This window comes from Tetrahymena thermophila (assembly GCF_000189635.1).
Source record: "Tetrahymena thermophila SB210 genomic scaffold scf_8254594, whole genome shotgun sequence".
Taxonomy (NCBI): domain Eukaryota; phylum Ciliophora; class Oligohymenophorea; order Hymenostomatida; family Tetrahymenidae; genus Tetrahymena; species Tetrahymena thermophila.
Window position 1 is genome coordinate 479464 of NW_002476365.1, and position 16717 is coordinate 496180.

General features: G+C 20.6%; 5 protein-coding genes across 5 annotated transcripts; 1 reads left to right on the top strand and 4 right to left on the bottom strand. All coding sequences in view use genetic code 6, as the record gives it.

The window, feature by feature from the left end:
* Positions 1 to 56: 56 nt before the first annotated feature.
* On the bottom strand, positions 57 to 7796 carry TTHERM_00289480 (REJ domain protein). The gene is made up of 6 exons (XM_001018664.2): positions 6744 to 7796; positions 4994 to 6172; positions 4450 to 4942; positions 4100 to 4310; positions 809 to 4045; positions 57 to 751 (listed from the first exon to the last, which is right to left on the bottom strand). Exons 1-6 carry the CDS (start codon positions 7687 to 7689, stop codon positions 83 to 85), a joined length of 6735 nt encoding a protein of 2244 aa, XP_001018664.2. The 5' UTR covers positions 7690 to 7796; the 3' UTR covers positions 57 to 82.
* Positions 7797 to 8228: 432 nt separating this feature from the next.
* On the top strand, positions 8229 to 8582 carry TTHERM_000289489 (transmembrane protein, putative; the record flags this gene model as incomplete). Its single annotated transcript, XM_012798265.1, has 1 exon — positions 8229 to 8582. The coding sequence occupies one exon, from the start codon at positions 8229 to 8231 to the stop codon at positions 8580 to 8582; it is 354 nt and encodes a 117-aa protein (XP_012653719.1).
* A 1486-nt stretch (positions 8583 to 10068) lies between these two features.
* TTHERM_00289490 (COPI associated protein) lies at positions 10069 to 10835 on the bottom strand (the record flags this gene model as incomplete). The annotated part of the gene is made up of 4 exons (XM_001018665.2): positions 10069 to 10321; positions 10391 to 10495; positions 10576 to 10680; positions 10786 to 10835. The coding sequence occupies 4 exons, from the start codon at positions 10833 to 10835 to the stop codon at positions 10069 to 10071; spliced, it is 513 nt and encodes a 170-aa protein (XP_001018665.2).
* Positions 10836 to 12115: 1280 nt separating this feature from the next.
* Positions 12116 to 12760, bottom strand: TTHERM_000289499 (hypothetical protein; the record flags this gene model as incomplete). The annotated part of the gene is made up of 1 exon (XM_012798266.1): positions 12116 to 12760. The coding sequence occupies one exon, from the start codon at positions 12758 to 12760 to the stop codon at positions 12116 to 12118; it is 645 nt and encodes a 214-aa protein (XP_012653720.1).
* A 431-nt stretch (positions 12761 to 13191) lies between these two features.
* TTHERM_00289500 (hypothetical protein) lies at positions 13192 to 14354 on the bottom strand (the record flags this gene model as incomplete). The annotated part of the gene is made up of 4 exons (XM_001018666.2): positions 13192 to 13859; positions 13918 to 13967; positions 14022 to 14144; positions 14218 to 14354. The coding sequence occupies 4 exons, from the start codon at positions 14352 to 14354 to the stop codon at positions 13192 to 13194; spliced, it is 978 nt and encodes a 325-aa protein (XP_001018666.2).
* Positions 14355 to 16717: the final 2363 nt, after the last annotated feature.

The following is a 16717-nucleotide window of genomic DNA, read 5'->3' on the forward strand; positions in this document are numbered from 1 at the left end:
ATTTATTTTTATTATTTTTCTCTTTATTAAAAAACTTAAAAAGAAAAGTTCTAATACTGATATATAAATTATAATTGACTTTTCATAAATTTTCTAAGATTAACTGCAGTTTGATAATATCATATATTTTAAGATAGAAGCCTTTCATGTCTTTCTAGTTTAATAATTTAATTCCTATAAATCTACAAAAAATGGCTACTAAAACATCTGTAAAAAGTGTGGTTATTGCTAATACTAGTAAAAATTATAGTGAGACGATATTAGTATCGCTCGGTTGTTTACTACCTACAATAGAAACGAAAGCGTAGTAATAAAAACCTACAATTGAATAAATAAACAGTTTAATAATCATTTTTATATATCCTCTTTTAGTAAACCCATACTCAATCAACTTAGATATTATACTTATTAAAATTAGATTAAAAATCTAAATAAAAATTACTTAAAAAAATGTGTATGAATAGCTAAAAATTATTTATGAATCAAAGGTATGCAAAATTTTTGCGAATTAGATAAAAAATCTTGTTGGCCTACTTAATTCTTCGTCATATACTATAAAAATGCTGAAGAGATCGTGAAAATACAAAGCGCTTGAAAGTAAATCCATGTTAAGAAGCTTTTTCTTTTTCTCTTATTTTTTAATTTCAATATAAACCTGATCATTTTAAATACTTATAATGCTATCTTGCTTCTTGAGAGAGTTCTTAACAAATCTTCTTTCAGTGTACTCTTCATTTTATTCTGTTATGATCTGCTAAATAAAATTTTAAAATATTAAGACTTTTATTAAAATATTTTTCTATATTACTTCTTTTATTTGCTTATTGGCTCCTTATGTAATTAATCTATCTGACTAAGGAATCAAAGCTTCTGTTTTTAATTCTGAATGAAATTCGTTATATAAAACTGATTATCTCTTTGATTCCATAATAACTTCACTTGAAAGCTATTTCTTTTAGTTAAAATCATATGAATCTCTTATTGAGTGTTATGAAATTTATTTAAAAGTTGAGCCTTATAAATTCTCATTCTATGTAATTTTATTTTTAGCGTCTAATTCATTTTAATTTTTTTCTTCTTCTTCTTGGTTAATGTTCAATTATGTGTTATTTTTTTATTATGTTTCAACAAATTCGCTTTCTAAGTTATATTCAGGAATTGATTTTTAGTTCTTCAGCTATTAAATGAAGCTACCTTTACTTTATGACTTGAATCTTAAAAATTTTTAATTCGTTTTTAATGATTAAAATGAAAATGTTTATTGTTAAATTTTCTCATTTATTTTATTTTCGCTATGAAATTCAATGTTTTCAATTTTCATTGATTCTTCTTAATCATTTGGCTATTATAGCTAAATACTCGTTTATTTTTCTTAATTTTATTATTTATCATACTATATTTATTAGCTATCTGAATCTAAAATTAAGCTATTTTTTTATTAAAAAATATCAAGAGGCTTAATAACTGGCTATTATTCTAAAAATGGGCTATTGTTGAACTATTCCTGTTTAATAATATCATTAGATGGGTTTTATTTTTGAGTATTATTCATCAATAAATTTTCTTCATCAAACTTTTGTAGATTTTATTCTTGAATTTAGTTATTAGTTTTGATTGAATCTTAATTTTCTTTCTAATTCTATTTTAATTAGATTTCTTTTTGAGGTGTTTATTCATTATCTTAAATTGATTTATTTTCACAACAAATTTTTTATTGGCTATTTTTTTCATTTAAATTAAAGTCATCTTAATCAAGTTCATGCTTCTTTTATGTTTAAAATTAATTTGATTCTAACAACTAAACTGTTGGTATAATCGTTTTAGATAATTTATCTATAGACCTACCATATAAAATTAAGCCAACAAATAAGAAAGTTATAAAAGCCAAAACCCAGACAGAAAGGTATTGATAAAAGTTATTTAATTTTTCAATATTCTTTACTCCTTCTTCTGAAAATATAGTTTCTATATTTTTATTTTCTGTAAATATAGAAGCTATATCATTAGCTACTGATACTGGATTTAGATTATCACAGATGCAGTCATAATTTTTTGTTTTATTATCGAACACAGTTTTGCATCCATTTGTCGTCCACTCCGTATTGTTTCTATTTATACAAGTTAATGTTTCATTATTTATTGGTGAAAAGGTAAATTTAACAGAATCAGGCAGCTAAATGTTTTATTATTAATTTTCGATTGTTTTTATTTAAGGATTAATCACAGTGTAATTATTTATTGTATAGTTTTTTTAGGTGCTCTAAACACTTTTTACAAAATTTTAAAATGGTTCTTCATTAATATATACATTCTTTTTATATTATTTATATGAAACCTGATAAACCTAGTTAAGCTTTTCTTAAAATTAAGGTCCTTTATTAAGATTAGATTACCATGAACTTTATGATATGCTCTAATCTAAATAAAAAGGTAAATTTCTGCTTGTTATTTGCTGACTTATAACAAGCAAAGTTTATCCAACATATTATTTAGGATTTTCATTAGGCAAAGCATCTAGATTTAGTAAATCACCAATTTATTATGACAGCTAAATTATAGCTTATTCTAATTAGTTATCATTTTTTATCAAATTAGTATTTTAATCTAGCAAATTAAATGTATTATAAATTTATTAATTGTAAAAATCTTATAAGTATTGTATTTTTTTATTTTACTACAAATAAGACTAAACATTAATCAAAATTTATTGAATATAGTCAATAGTACCTTAAAGTGAAGCTTAGTTTCCTTCACTTAAGTTATTTTATGTAATTTTAGTTAATTGTTATGTAGCTAGTGTTTAAAATGTAGATGATTAATATTCATTTATTGATAACTAAATCAATAATCCATAAATTTAGAAAATTTATTATTAAATTGCTTATTAATATGCTTGTCTTGTAAGTATATCTTCACTAAGTAGAGAGAGAGTTAAAATTTAACTTAGCTTTGTCATACTTTAAGAAGACGAAATCATCGTATTAACTGCTTAAATATATGTATCTTAATCAAAATTAGACTATTCTACAATAACTATTTATGTAGCATTAAAAAGAGCTCCTAGTGAATCGATTGCTTGAACTAGTATGAATATATTTCCTGGAGGTAGGTATGTATTTGCTACAGCATTGTATGTTAAATCAGTTATTTATTTTCTTTATATTAGCTCAGGACTTTTTATTTCTAATTAGTACATATCTTCAGAATTATAGTAAAAAAATTAATATGATATAGGCATATTGTTAGTTTAACAACCAGAAAAAGCCAATGTAAAAATAGTTTGTAGAGAGCTTCCTGTTGTTGGGTTAATTGAAAGATTACAATTTAGAGGAGGAAAATTCAATTTAAATAAATAGATAGATTAGCTTGGAGTGTAATACTATGGATTATACACTGAAAATCTCAAAACAACATCATTAATAGAAGGAATAAAGCCTGAAAAATAGTTCCAAAGCTAAAATCTCACCTTTCCATATTCAAATTGCATCGATGCAACCACTAATTTTTAATATATTATGGCTCCACCAAAGAATAGTAAGTTAACATCTTATGTAGAATCGTACTGTATAGTAGCTTCTATAACATCATTCCAATTTATAGTATCTTTTATCAATAATTCATCTTTAAAACTAACGCTTGACTGAGGAATTGAATTATCAACAAATGAAATTATTATTTAACTGTTAGATTGACGAGTATCTTTAGTTCCAGTTAGAGTAAATTATACATTTGTGTAAGGAATAAAAGTATATTGATTGAATGTTATATTTTGGCTATTTTAAGGTATTGTAATATCATTTCCACTAATGTCTTTACAAATATTTTAAGTAGAGATATCTAAGCATGACCAAGTAAACTAAATATTTTGGTTTTGAGCTATTGCAGGATCTTAATCTAAATCTTTCACATCAGAATTTATTGTTAAGTTGCTTCCATAATCTTAAATTCTATTTCCACCCATGATATTAATAACCAAAGGAGTTTTATCTAATATCAATTAATAGCTAGAAGTTCCTGATAGTCCACCACTAGTTTGATAGGCAATCTGTTTTTTTTAAAATATGTATTACAAAAAGAATCAAAATAGTTTAAATTTTACTTGGAAGTTATATTATATATTGGCTTTTAAAGAATAAGGCACAAATATTTATGAGAAGGCTCTATTTTATTACAACTAAATGTTATTATTTAATCCAAGAGTTTATTCTGTAACTGTTATATCAATTGTTTGTTCTCTGTCTACAATCTGAGACTAGTCTTGAGAACATAGGATTATTTTAACAGAAAAATAAATTTCTATCTAATCTTTTCTATTTTAAAATAGAATATTAAATTTAATGTTAAATATTATTAAAATTAAAATTTCTAAATAATATTTTTTTAAATTTTGTACATAATGATAAAATATTAAAAATTTTTCTGTTTGAAATAATAAATTTAACTAATTACACATAATAAGGTCCTTAAACAAGTTATTTACCAAGTATGCTAACCTAAGCTTAACCTAAAACTTTAACATTAATTGTTTCAGATGATGTGGTTCTTATATTATATTAATATTAAAGAGTTAGTTAAAGCTCAACTTATGACACAAAAAATGTTAGTGGCATATATAAAGTAGGAGTCTGTAAATTATTTGCAGAAGTGATAATTTGTTATATGTTAGTACTTATATCTTGATTTGAAGGATTCACCCAATCTAAGCTCCAAGAAAAGGTTGATATTCCTTTATTTTATGTGTTTAAGAACTATATTATGGTAATAATTAAGTCATCACACTAATTAATCACTGGTTGATACTATAATATAACACCGGGTATAGGTAGAGGGTCTTAGTCTACATTATTTCCACTAATTTGAGTTATTAATGCTTAATAATCACTGGATTTTAAAACTTAATTAAAACTTAAAGTATCACCTTTTTATATTGTTGCATCACTACCTAAAATTATTTTTAAAATTGTATATTTTTTTTTTAGAAAAATAATTTTACTTAAATTGACCAAGATTGCTTAAGGCTAGATTAAACATTAAGCTTATTAACCAAACAAAGTATTTGTTGGATTATCAAATAAAAATTAGCATAATTTATTACTTTAATTAGGACCGGTATAATCTATCGTATCTATGTTAAAAGGAAAAGATACAGTCAAAGTAAGAAAATTGATTGATAATTTAACATTCAAATTAACACTTGAAGTTTTGCAATCATTACCTAAATCTAATAAAGGAGATTTACATAATAAACATTATAAAGTATAATAATTTCTTGTTTAACAATTATCAGATTTATCATAAGGTTAAGCTAAGTATAATATATTGCTCGAATATTAAAAGATATATTATATTTACATTGATAAACGAGTTTGCTAAACAGAAGGAATACCCCTTGGTATTAATGCATAGTCAAACATCAATTAATTTTTCAAATGAGTACCATATAAGCTTGTTAATCCAGCTAGTGCTTTAATTCTCAATGAAGATGCACTGGCCATAAATTCTGTCAGCGTATTATTAGATATATGAGTCTTTTGATAATGCTTGCCTGTTTAATCTAAATAAATTCCAGGATTTTGAGTGAAGAGATAGTTTTGAGAAATAGAAGGTAAACTAGAAGGACATATCAAATAGGTAATTTGTAAATATAAAACACCATAAGTTGTAATTATATCAAAAGAAGTTTTATCATTACTTAATACAATTATTGATTATAAGTTAAATAGGGTTCCAAAAGCGCTATTATCTAAAGTAATACTTGATATAAAAAACAAAACTTGATAATCTCCATATTTTTTTTTATCGTAGCTTCCAATATTAATTTTTTGGTTAGATTATGACTATCCATTTAAATTATAGCTTAAAATTTCAGAATAGAATTAACCGTTATTAGGAAGTACAGCTACTTAAAGATGAAAATCTGTATCTTAAAATGATCCTGAAACATAAGTCGATCCTTACAACTAAACTGAATAGCTTGTTTATGTAATTTAATAACTTGATACTGTTACACCCTTGTAATCTGCATTATTAGTAGCAATTTTTGTTATTGATAATATGATAAATGGAGTTTAAGTGTAGCCTTAGTTGAACGATTTAGTAATTTACCAGTTATTATTTCTAATAGTATCATAATAATCATCAATAATAAAAGCTTTGTCTATATTCTAATATTCTTGAAAAATAAAAACAAAAATTTAATATATTTGAAATAGAATATTCTACTTTTTCTCATTAATTTATCTATGTATGAAGCAAATTTATAGTTAAGTAAAAAATATGATTTATCAAAAAAAATAAATTGATATGATAATTAATCTTAAAATTAAAAAAATTTCTAAATTATTAATATGCCATTAAACATGAATATTTTTTTATGTTAAAAGAGATAACATTCTAGATTTTGTTCTAATAAGTATCATTTTTAAAAATTTTTTTAGAAAATATTTTATTTTTTCAACTTAATTTTATTTTTATGACTTTTTAATCTATTTTATACTTTTTTACCATTTTTATTCTAATTTTTATTTTTAGTAATTTCAAAAAATTTACATTGCTTTTAAAATCCTTTAGTAAGCTATTACTTATTACTTTAAGTTATCATAAATTAAGGCCAAAAAAAAAAAATTTTTTTTTAATGTCCAAAATTTTAATTTTTTTGTTTTTTAGCTTATAAAACATGATAAATGATCTTAACTATTAATGAGAAAAAGCAGTATAAAAAATGTAGATTTAAAAAATTTTACATTAGCAATTACTACTTTGAAGATCATCATAGCCAAATTTACATAAACAATTAGATTATATGTCTCTATCACTTGAGCTACACTCTAAGCATATTTCAGGAGTATTAGGGTAACAAGAGTTGCATTTGTACGAACATTTTGGAACACAAAATCTATATTCTGATATTTGATTATATTTTTTTGAGTCACATTAAAAAACACAAGTATTCTAAAAGAGAAAATAGTTCACTTGGCATATTAAGCATTAATATTAATTTCTTACATAAATAAGTATTTCACAATTTGGAATCAACTTAGTTGCTTTAGATGGAGTATAAATTATTGAACTACTTAAAGTCATTTTGAATTAGCTAATTTTATAGAAAGTGGCAATACTATATAAAACATCTCCAAAATTTACTATTAAGGGATAACTATAGATCATGTTAAAACTGACATTTGGAAGTAAAAGATATTATTTGTAGAGTATTTAGTTGTTACCATATAATATAATTTGCATTTGACTATTAGCAAATTAGTAATAGGAAATTAATATAAAGTATGTTTATTTTACATTTAAAGCATATGAATCAATTAAATAGGCTGCTTAGTTATACTTAACACCTATATAGAATTAATTATCATTCGCATAACTATAACAAATATTCAAGAATTATTAGTTGCCAATATTTAAACCAATAATTATTGATTAAGAACATTAATTACCTGTGGTGACCTAATCTAAATAAAACCAAAAAGAAATAGTCATAAATAAGGGAGGGTTATTCAGTTTGTAATAGCTAAATTGTTTATAAATATCCATGCCAAAGTAAATTGAATAAGATTAATAAAAATAAGCTTCTCCAGCTCCATAATTCTTTTTTGGATAATTATATTTATTTTAAGAATCAAAACAACCATTTAAAAAATAAGATTCATCAACAGCGCACATTTTTGATGGAGACATTGCAGATTAATCGAAGAAACTTATAAATTCTTGAGCCTATTCAGAAATTTAAAGCACAAAATATTATAATTCTGTGTCTTATGTGAAATCAATAAATTAATTTCGAAGACAATAAACTTAATATATTGTTCCTTAATATAATTTTTTATTTATTTAATAGCTAGACAAATAAAGGTCATAAATGCTAAAATCACTTAAATCAATTTAAGTTTGTTGAGTAAATGTTTAAATTAACTGAATATTATAACAGTCTCTAAATACAAATGATATTTGATAGCTGGTTAAAGTAATCAGATTAAAAGATATAGCTATTTCGTGTTATAAGCAGTTATAGTAGTTTGGATAATTAAAATTTTAGCCATTAATTGTGCCTGATTATGACTCTTAAATTTGAATTTAGTAGGGATTCGAACTTAGGTTGAACTATACAGCCATAAAGTAAGTACGCGAATTTAAAGAAGATCTTATAAACATTATACTTGGCGCACTTGAGATACCTTTTCCTTCAAATTTTCCAGTGATAGTGAAACTTTTTGTTGATGATTAAGTATCTAAGATCTAAGATATTGGAATTTTATGGTAGTTATCAACATAATTATTTGTATTTATAGTGTTGCTAGAGTACTCATGGTCAGCTAGGAATCTTATATCGTATGTACTGCATCTGTTTATTAGTGCTAAAAAACTAATTGTACATAGTAACAATATATAATTTGCCATTTATATTTACTTAGTATTTTAAATATTTAATATAACTTTTACTCTTTTTTAATTAAGTAATTCTGAGTTAGATTATGATATAAAATCGTTAGTCTTTAATCAGGTCAAAACATAATAATTAAAAAAGTTATCTCTAAAAATATAAGGAGAGAAAATCCAAAATATTAATCTGATTACTAAATTTTTTTAAAAATATGTGGTTTTAAATAAAAGAATTAATGAACGTGAATTTGATTATAGAAAGAATTTATTTATATTTTTGATATTTAAATGGTGGTAAAATGAATTGAGCTGAGCTATCTCTATGATTAAATTAATAAAATGCATAATTAAAATTTAGCACTTTATTAGAGTAATACTATTTTTTGACTTTAAAATATCCACTTTAAAAAAACTAAATAAAATAATAGATTTTCAAAAAAAATATTAATAAACCTTATTTATTATTTATTGATTTTTAGCAATTTCTTTTTACTTTTTTTAGATGAATATATTATCTTAATAATTAAATACTATATAATTTAATAAGATTTTTTTATTAAAAGGTTAATTTTTTCTATTAATAACTCTGCTAAAGATAAAATAGGAATGATTATCTTTCAAAGTTAATTGAAAATTTATTATACCTTCAATTTTTAATAACTAATTTTTAAAAATGAGAGGAAAGATTATTTAAAATATTTAGAGAGTTGTTTTTTTACTTATAATTTGTATTTAAATTATTTATTTTAACCAAATTTCATAAGAAAAAAATACAGAATATTTTTATTTTCTTATATCTATAGAGATAGGTTTTATAACATTTTTATTGTAAATTTATCTATTTTATTTTATTATTATAAATAATTTTTATGTTATTTAATCTATTTCATAAAGAAATTACATTATTTTTATACTTTTTTCTACATAAATGATATAAAAATACATATTTTTTTATTCCTCTAACATAACTTCATAAAATCAATAAATTATCAGTTTTAAAAGAACAAGATTTTTTTATAAGCTATCAAATGCTTTTTTTGAAAATGAAATTTAAAATTTGAACTTCATTTTGGTAATTAAATATGATATTCAATAAAAATATTTTTTAATAGCTTTATTTGTTAATAAATTTACTTAAATTATCCCATTTAAAATAATTAATCCAATTGAATATAAATATATATAATTATTTGATAAAAAATTATTTAATTGTCTTTAGATTTAGATTAATTAAATGCAAATTTATTACTATTAAAATCTTTAAACCTTATATAACAAAGATCTTTTAAAAATATATTTCATCTAAAATTATTAAGTTTTTATTTAAAAAATAAATTAATTTTGAATAAAGAAATATTTTTTAAAAAATTTTTCTTTTAAATTTTTGATAAATTAAATAAACTGAAATTTAATTTTTTATAATAATAACTGAAATAAAAAAAATGTTTGACTAACATTAAATGAAGTAATTATTTTTTAAAACATGAATTCTGATAAATAAAATATTAAAAAAGATGAGCCAAAGTATAATTTTTTAAGTTTTTGATAATAAATAATCTTATAAAATAATAAACTAATAATTTAAATACAAAATCAACAAATAAGATCTAAAATATTTATCTATTTAATTTTGTTCAACTTTATTTAAATCAAACTAATTACTGTTTTTAAAAAATATCAATTAGCATCTAATAATATAGTAGTAAATTTTTTAATTTACTTCTTTGACATCATCATGTTCACTTTTCTATTAATTTAACATTAAATAATGCTCACTATTTATTATTTTCTTTTATAAAATTATATTACTGAGAAGAAGCTAAATAGAATGTAGAAAAATCCAATCACAAATAATATTAAAGAGTAAATAAAAGGAGCAAGCAAAGTTCCAAATTCATCACTAATTGCAAAAACACTCATACTTGATAGACTTAATTTTTTGCAAATAAAAAATAAATTATTATTCCAAAATATATTTTATTAATAAAAAATAACTTACAAAACATTAAATATGCCTCTTCCTAACAATGTTGTAAGAAACAAGAAATATTTTTCCATAAATTCTCTCTTAAATTCAATCACTAAGAGCATTATACCTAAAATTCTTTTAACAATTATCAATATTATAATATTTCGAATCACTGAATAATGCAATTTTTATGATTGATTAAAATAAAAATTTACATCATAAAGAAGGGCATGAAAAAATCGAAAAAATACCAAGTATCTAAAACTTTAAATATTTGTAAAGATACAATTCTCCAAACTCCTGCTACAGATAAGACCAATCTATATTTTTAATATCATAAAATTTAAACTAAAAGAGCGTATAGATAATTATGAAGAATTTATAATGTAATTATTTAAGAACAAATAAGAAGAAAATAATATTACGATGAGCATATGTTGATAATTTTAATTATCTTACCAGCGTTAGATGACATTTTATTATTCTTAAATTTCGAACCTTTTTATTATTTTTTTTGATATATGCAAATGTTCAAAAATAAATATATTCTTTAATTTTGCTAGCTATTCCTTTGTTTTTGTAAATTAAATTATTATCAACTTAATTATAAAGTTGATGTGTTAAATAGATAATTGATATCTATTTTAAAACTAAATAATAATAATATTCTCAAAATCTTCCTGATCAAAAATTTAGAAATCAAAAGAAATGCTAATTATTTTTTCTTACAATTTTAAAAAATTTGGATTATTATTCTAAAATTTAATAATTCGAAGTAAAAAATTATTTTAAATATTTAATAAATACTAAATTGAATGATCAATTTAAATTTTTTGAGAGTTTGTTAATTCCACATAAATAAATTATTCAAATGATTCTAATAATATTCTACAAAATAAATTTATTTTAAACTTAAGCTAATTTTACTCATTTAAAATAAATGTCTATTAAGTTAATAAAATAGTCATAAATTATAATGTAAATACCAAAAAAAATATATCATTTTAAAAATATAAATTACCATTAACTTTATTATTTCAAATTTTACACAAGATTTTTGATACTTGTTTCAATAAAAAAATAATAAGAATAAATATTTTTTGATAATTTAAATTAAAATTAAGCTATTAAGTTATTTTTTTAGTTAAAAATAAAGCTATCAAAAGTAGATTACTGTTTTTTTAGTAATTTTTGTATCTTAATTGTTATTATAAAAAACACTTCTTGAGATTGAAAATATTAAAGTAAGTTTATAAAAAAAAGATAGACAAATTACAAAATTTATTAATTATCTAATTAACAAATACTTTATTCAAATTTTTTGATGGTTTTTGTAATATTTGTTTATTTTTCTATGATTTAATTTAGAAAAAACTGATTCAACTTTAAAAAATATGTCACTTTTAGATTTTAAAAACTATATAAAAATATTCTAATATTAAAGACCTTAAATATAAATATTATTTATCTTATTTTCTGACTATAAAATTTCTAAAGCATATTTAAATAAATTGTAAATTTAATAAAAGTTTAATTATGATTTTTTTGTTTGATAAATCTATCAAATCTATATTGAACTAGCATTTTTTTACAAACATATTATCATTAACATTAACTTATTAGCTGGTTTATATATTAAATTAGATTTTTGTTTATTAATTATAATATAATTCAATTTAGAAATTTAGGTATAAGTAATTTTAACTATTCTATCTTTTATTGCAATTTTTATTATAGAAAAAATAATGATTAATTTCAATCATAATCATCTCCTTCATAATTTTCATATTAACCTTCATCTTATAAATCTTCTTCATCATTTTCATCTTATAAGATTTGATTAGAATTATTGTTTTATCCTTAAATAGTTTCATGCTCTTCAACTTCTTCTTAATTTTCTGTATCTTCTAATTCTTCATTACTTTTATAATCTTCATCTAATTCCTCATCATCTTCATATTCCTCTATATCTTCATATTCTTCTTCTTCTAATTCTTAATCCACTCCTTCGATATCATCATTTGAATCTCTTTCCTAGCTTATTTCAGAATTAGTATCTCCATCTTCGCTTTATCTATTTTAAATTATCTACATTAAATCTTAAATTCCAGTCTAATTAATTTAAGAAGGTTCTTTAACTGGTTCTTCTATAAAACTTTTAGAATGCTAAATAAGTTCTTTCATAAGTAATATTTTTTCATTTTAAATTGAGGAAAAACCATATCTTGCCATAGCAGGTAATAAATTAATAGAAGAATTCTCTAAGCAGTAAATCAAATGGTTTTAAATTTCAATAGTATTTGGCTATAAGGAAGTGTTTTCTTTGGGTTAAGAGCTATCTTTTTTTTCATCATTTTAACTACTTGTTCTATTTAAAATTCTATTAAAAATTTACTACATTTTTAATTTAAATTTGATATTTTTTATTAATAATCAATTTTAAGATCTATTAAATACAAATTCAAAGTAGATATAAATATCTATTTATTATCAATTTATCTCAAATTAAATATAATAGAAAATAAATAAATAAACTTTTTATAAAAACAAAACAAGAAAATTATAACTAAAAATAAAATTATTAAAAGAAATCATGAATGAATTAAAACAAATATTTAATATTTTATTTTTTTATTTTATCTTATTAAGCCAAACGACTAAATTTTAAATCAAAATAAAATTACTATGTTGCTAAACTCAAAAAATATTTTATTTAGATGATTTTTAGAATTGTTTTTTTATTAAAAGTAAGATTTTAATCAATATAATATTTAATTTTGCAATCAGCAAAGTAAAATTTAATAATTAATTATATATAGGAAAAACAAAAATCAAGATGCTTCTTAGCTTTATTTTAAAATATTTAATCTTCTTTCTTCAATAATATCTTGATTTAATATCTATAATTTATTTTTCGGAATTAAAAATATTGATTCGCTAACTTGAAGTTGTTTAAGCTCTGGAATAAAATTATTTTTATTCTACATTTCACTTCTAGCTTAATCAAATATACTTTTTGGACTACCTTCAGTGTAAATTTTTTATGATTTATATGGAGTCAATATTTTTTTTGGAGAAGATTAAGTAGAAAAAGCTTTAGTGCTAGAATTAGGAGTCAAGTGACAAGTTTCGATTTCATCTTGCTATAGACTATATTTATCCGATTTCTCTTAATTATTGGACTTGTATGGTGAAGCACATTTTCTACTCTCTTGGAATCTCTCTTATAGTTTTTATTTTTATTTTAAATACCCTTCTTTCTTCCTTTTTACAATATCAAAAAAATCTTCAGAGTACATTTCTTACAAGTTTTTCTCTCTTTCATTTAAGAAATGCTATTTAACTTTCTTAAAAATTTCTTGCTTTTCTAAAAATAAATTATATTATTTATGAGAGCCAGAAAATTGATTATTTTTGTTTGTAGAACTTTAGCCAAAAAGCTTATTAGGATTTTAGTTTTCTTAAATGTTTCTATATTATTTGTTTGATAAAATCTATTCTTTAAAATGGAATATAATTAATTTAGCAAAAGGTCTCTTAAAATTAAACAAAATTACTCATTTCCTGATCAATAGAATCGATTCTTTCTTTTTCTATCAGCCTAAACCTAATTATTACAAAAAAAAGCTAGAGATTGTGTTTTTAAATAATTTATTTTTACTTTTATGGAGAAGCTTTTTCTTTTTCACTTTAATACTCTTGAATTTATAAACTCAATCTTAATAGCTCTTCCCTTTACTTTAAAAATAATCTCTAATAGTCCTAACTCTAGTTAACTAAACCCCTAAAAAAATTTTGAGAAATAAAAAAGTAGAATTATGTGAAATGCTTCAAAAGGAAAAATGAATAAATAATACTAGATCTATCTTTCCTTATCAGAGAGCTTAGTTTTCAATATAGCATTTTCATTTTTAAGCTATCTAATAGTATCGTGTAATGAAATTTCTTTCAAAAGAAATACTTTTTCAAGTGTATCCTATGCTTAAGCATTCATTTAAAATGTAAGCGCTTAATAATTCAATAAACTGTGTTTACTTTTCTTATTCTAAATTATTTTTGTTTTCTTTATTAATGTGAATGTAAATAAGTGAAGAATAAAACTATATGGCAATTAAATTACTGGATAATTTAAAAATTTACATTTATATATTAAAAATAATATATATTAAATAAAAGAATAAACTACCACAAATTTTTTCATTTTAGTTTTTTTAGATTAGAATTTATATAATTTATATTATTAACTTTTAAAATAGGACAAGAATAAAATAAGAAATATTTTCATGAGTAAATAAAATATAAGTTTTTAAAATTTGAATATTAATTTCTTTAATTTTATGTTCTGTAATACTGGTTAGGAAAAACTTTTCCCAAAAAAGCATATAGAGATAGAAACTTAAAATATAAGGAGGATAAAGAATTTTTAAATAATTAATGTTATAATTTAAATAGAGTATTAAAAAAAAATATTTTATTTTTATATTTTTAGTTATTAATAATACCCCTCTATTTGTAATACATAATTATTTTTTTGTATCGATTATAATAATATGGAATTTTCATTTACTTTCTGAAGGAGTCAATATGATTATTAGATTTATTGATATTAACTTTGAAAAAAAGGATAATATAATTTTTATAAATGATTTTATTTTATTATTGAAATTAATTGCTTTTTTTAATATTTAAATTTCATTCCTTGATTTAAATATTTTTTTGTATTTACTACTTCATTTTTTTAATTGCTATAGTTAATAAATTAAAATATGGAATAAAAATAATATATGCAAATAGTTAAATTTATTTTAAGCCTGTTTATCTTTTCTCGATAATTCTAATTTTTAATTTTTACAAGCAAATTGTTTACAAGAATTATTGATGAATTATTCCTAATTAAAAATATAAATTAAAAGTGCTTTTATGGAAACAGGAAAATACCACAAACTTAAAACTATTAATTGATCTTAATTTAATATAAAATCACTTCTATAAATTTAACAAAAACGAGCTAAATTTACCATCAATTAGTGAAATCATTAAATTAATAGTGAAATATTTGATTGGATATTTGTTTATAGAATACTTAAATATTGATTTCATCATCAATTTATTAAAAAATTAAAAATATATATGTATAAAATTATCATTGTCAAATGATAATAATTTTTTTTTTCATATTTACTAAATGCTTTTTTTAAAGCATTTTTAAAAGATTTTTTTGAGTTATTATTTTATAAAATTCATACAAACTTTTCAAATTTCAAAAATTGAGTTGCAAAATTATAGTTTTCCAGAAAGATTCTATGATGATCAAGTTTTTAATATACGCATAGAGTATATAATTTTCGTACTTATTTAGCTCAAATTAATATGGTCATTAATTTATTATGTAAGCATATTTTAATTAATCAATAAACTTTTTATTTTGTGATTTTAACTTGAATAAAAATTCAATCAATTTTTACCATAAAGTGTTTGAGATGTAAATTCTTGAATATGAAAAATTTAAATCTATTTAATTATCTAAATCTAAGCAATTCGAACCCTATTTACATGCATCATATTACCTAAGCTTATTTTGTAAAAAATTACAAAAGAATGAAATTTATTTAAATTTTATTTATTATTTCTACTTTTTCTAATTATTTTAAATATGGTAAAAATTAAATTTTATAAATGGAAGGTAATTTCACTTGAATAAAAAGGAAGTAAGCAGATGAATTCTAAATATATTTTCGAACAAGATATTTAGAAATCATCATAAAGTTAGTGGTTGAAAAATTGTATTTTTAATAACATAATTAATATGGTTATAGTATACTTACTTTAGTATGACTAATTAATTAATGTAAAGAATTTAATTTTATTACTTAACTAAATACGTATTCCTAAAACTCTTTTTAGTTTCAAATAGATTTTTACAATCTATTAAATATTCATACATCTTTCCTTATAAAAATTTCTATTTTTATTTTTCTTGAAAAATGTTTTATTAGAAAATATATAATCTTTACATTGGTTTGATAGACTTTATTTTTGTTAAAATACTAAATTATTAGAACTTAGCTCTTAGTACTTAAATATTTATTAAAATAAAAAAGCATAGGTATTCAAAATAGATTTTTATAGTTTTTAAAAATACTTATATTACACATTCTTAATGAAGCTAATAGTAGGTAGTTAGTTATTTTAACAAATATTTTAGGACAAAATACTCATGTGATTTTATATTAAAATAATTTATTATGAATATGCTTTTGATATAACTATTATTTGTATTAATGATACTAACTAACACTCATACTTGAATGATAATAAAAAATGAAATTATTTTTCACAAATCAAAATAGAATTTTA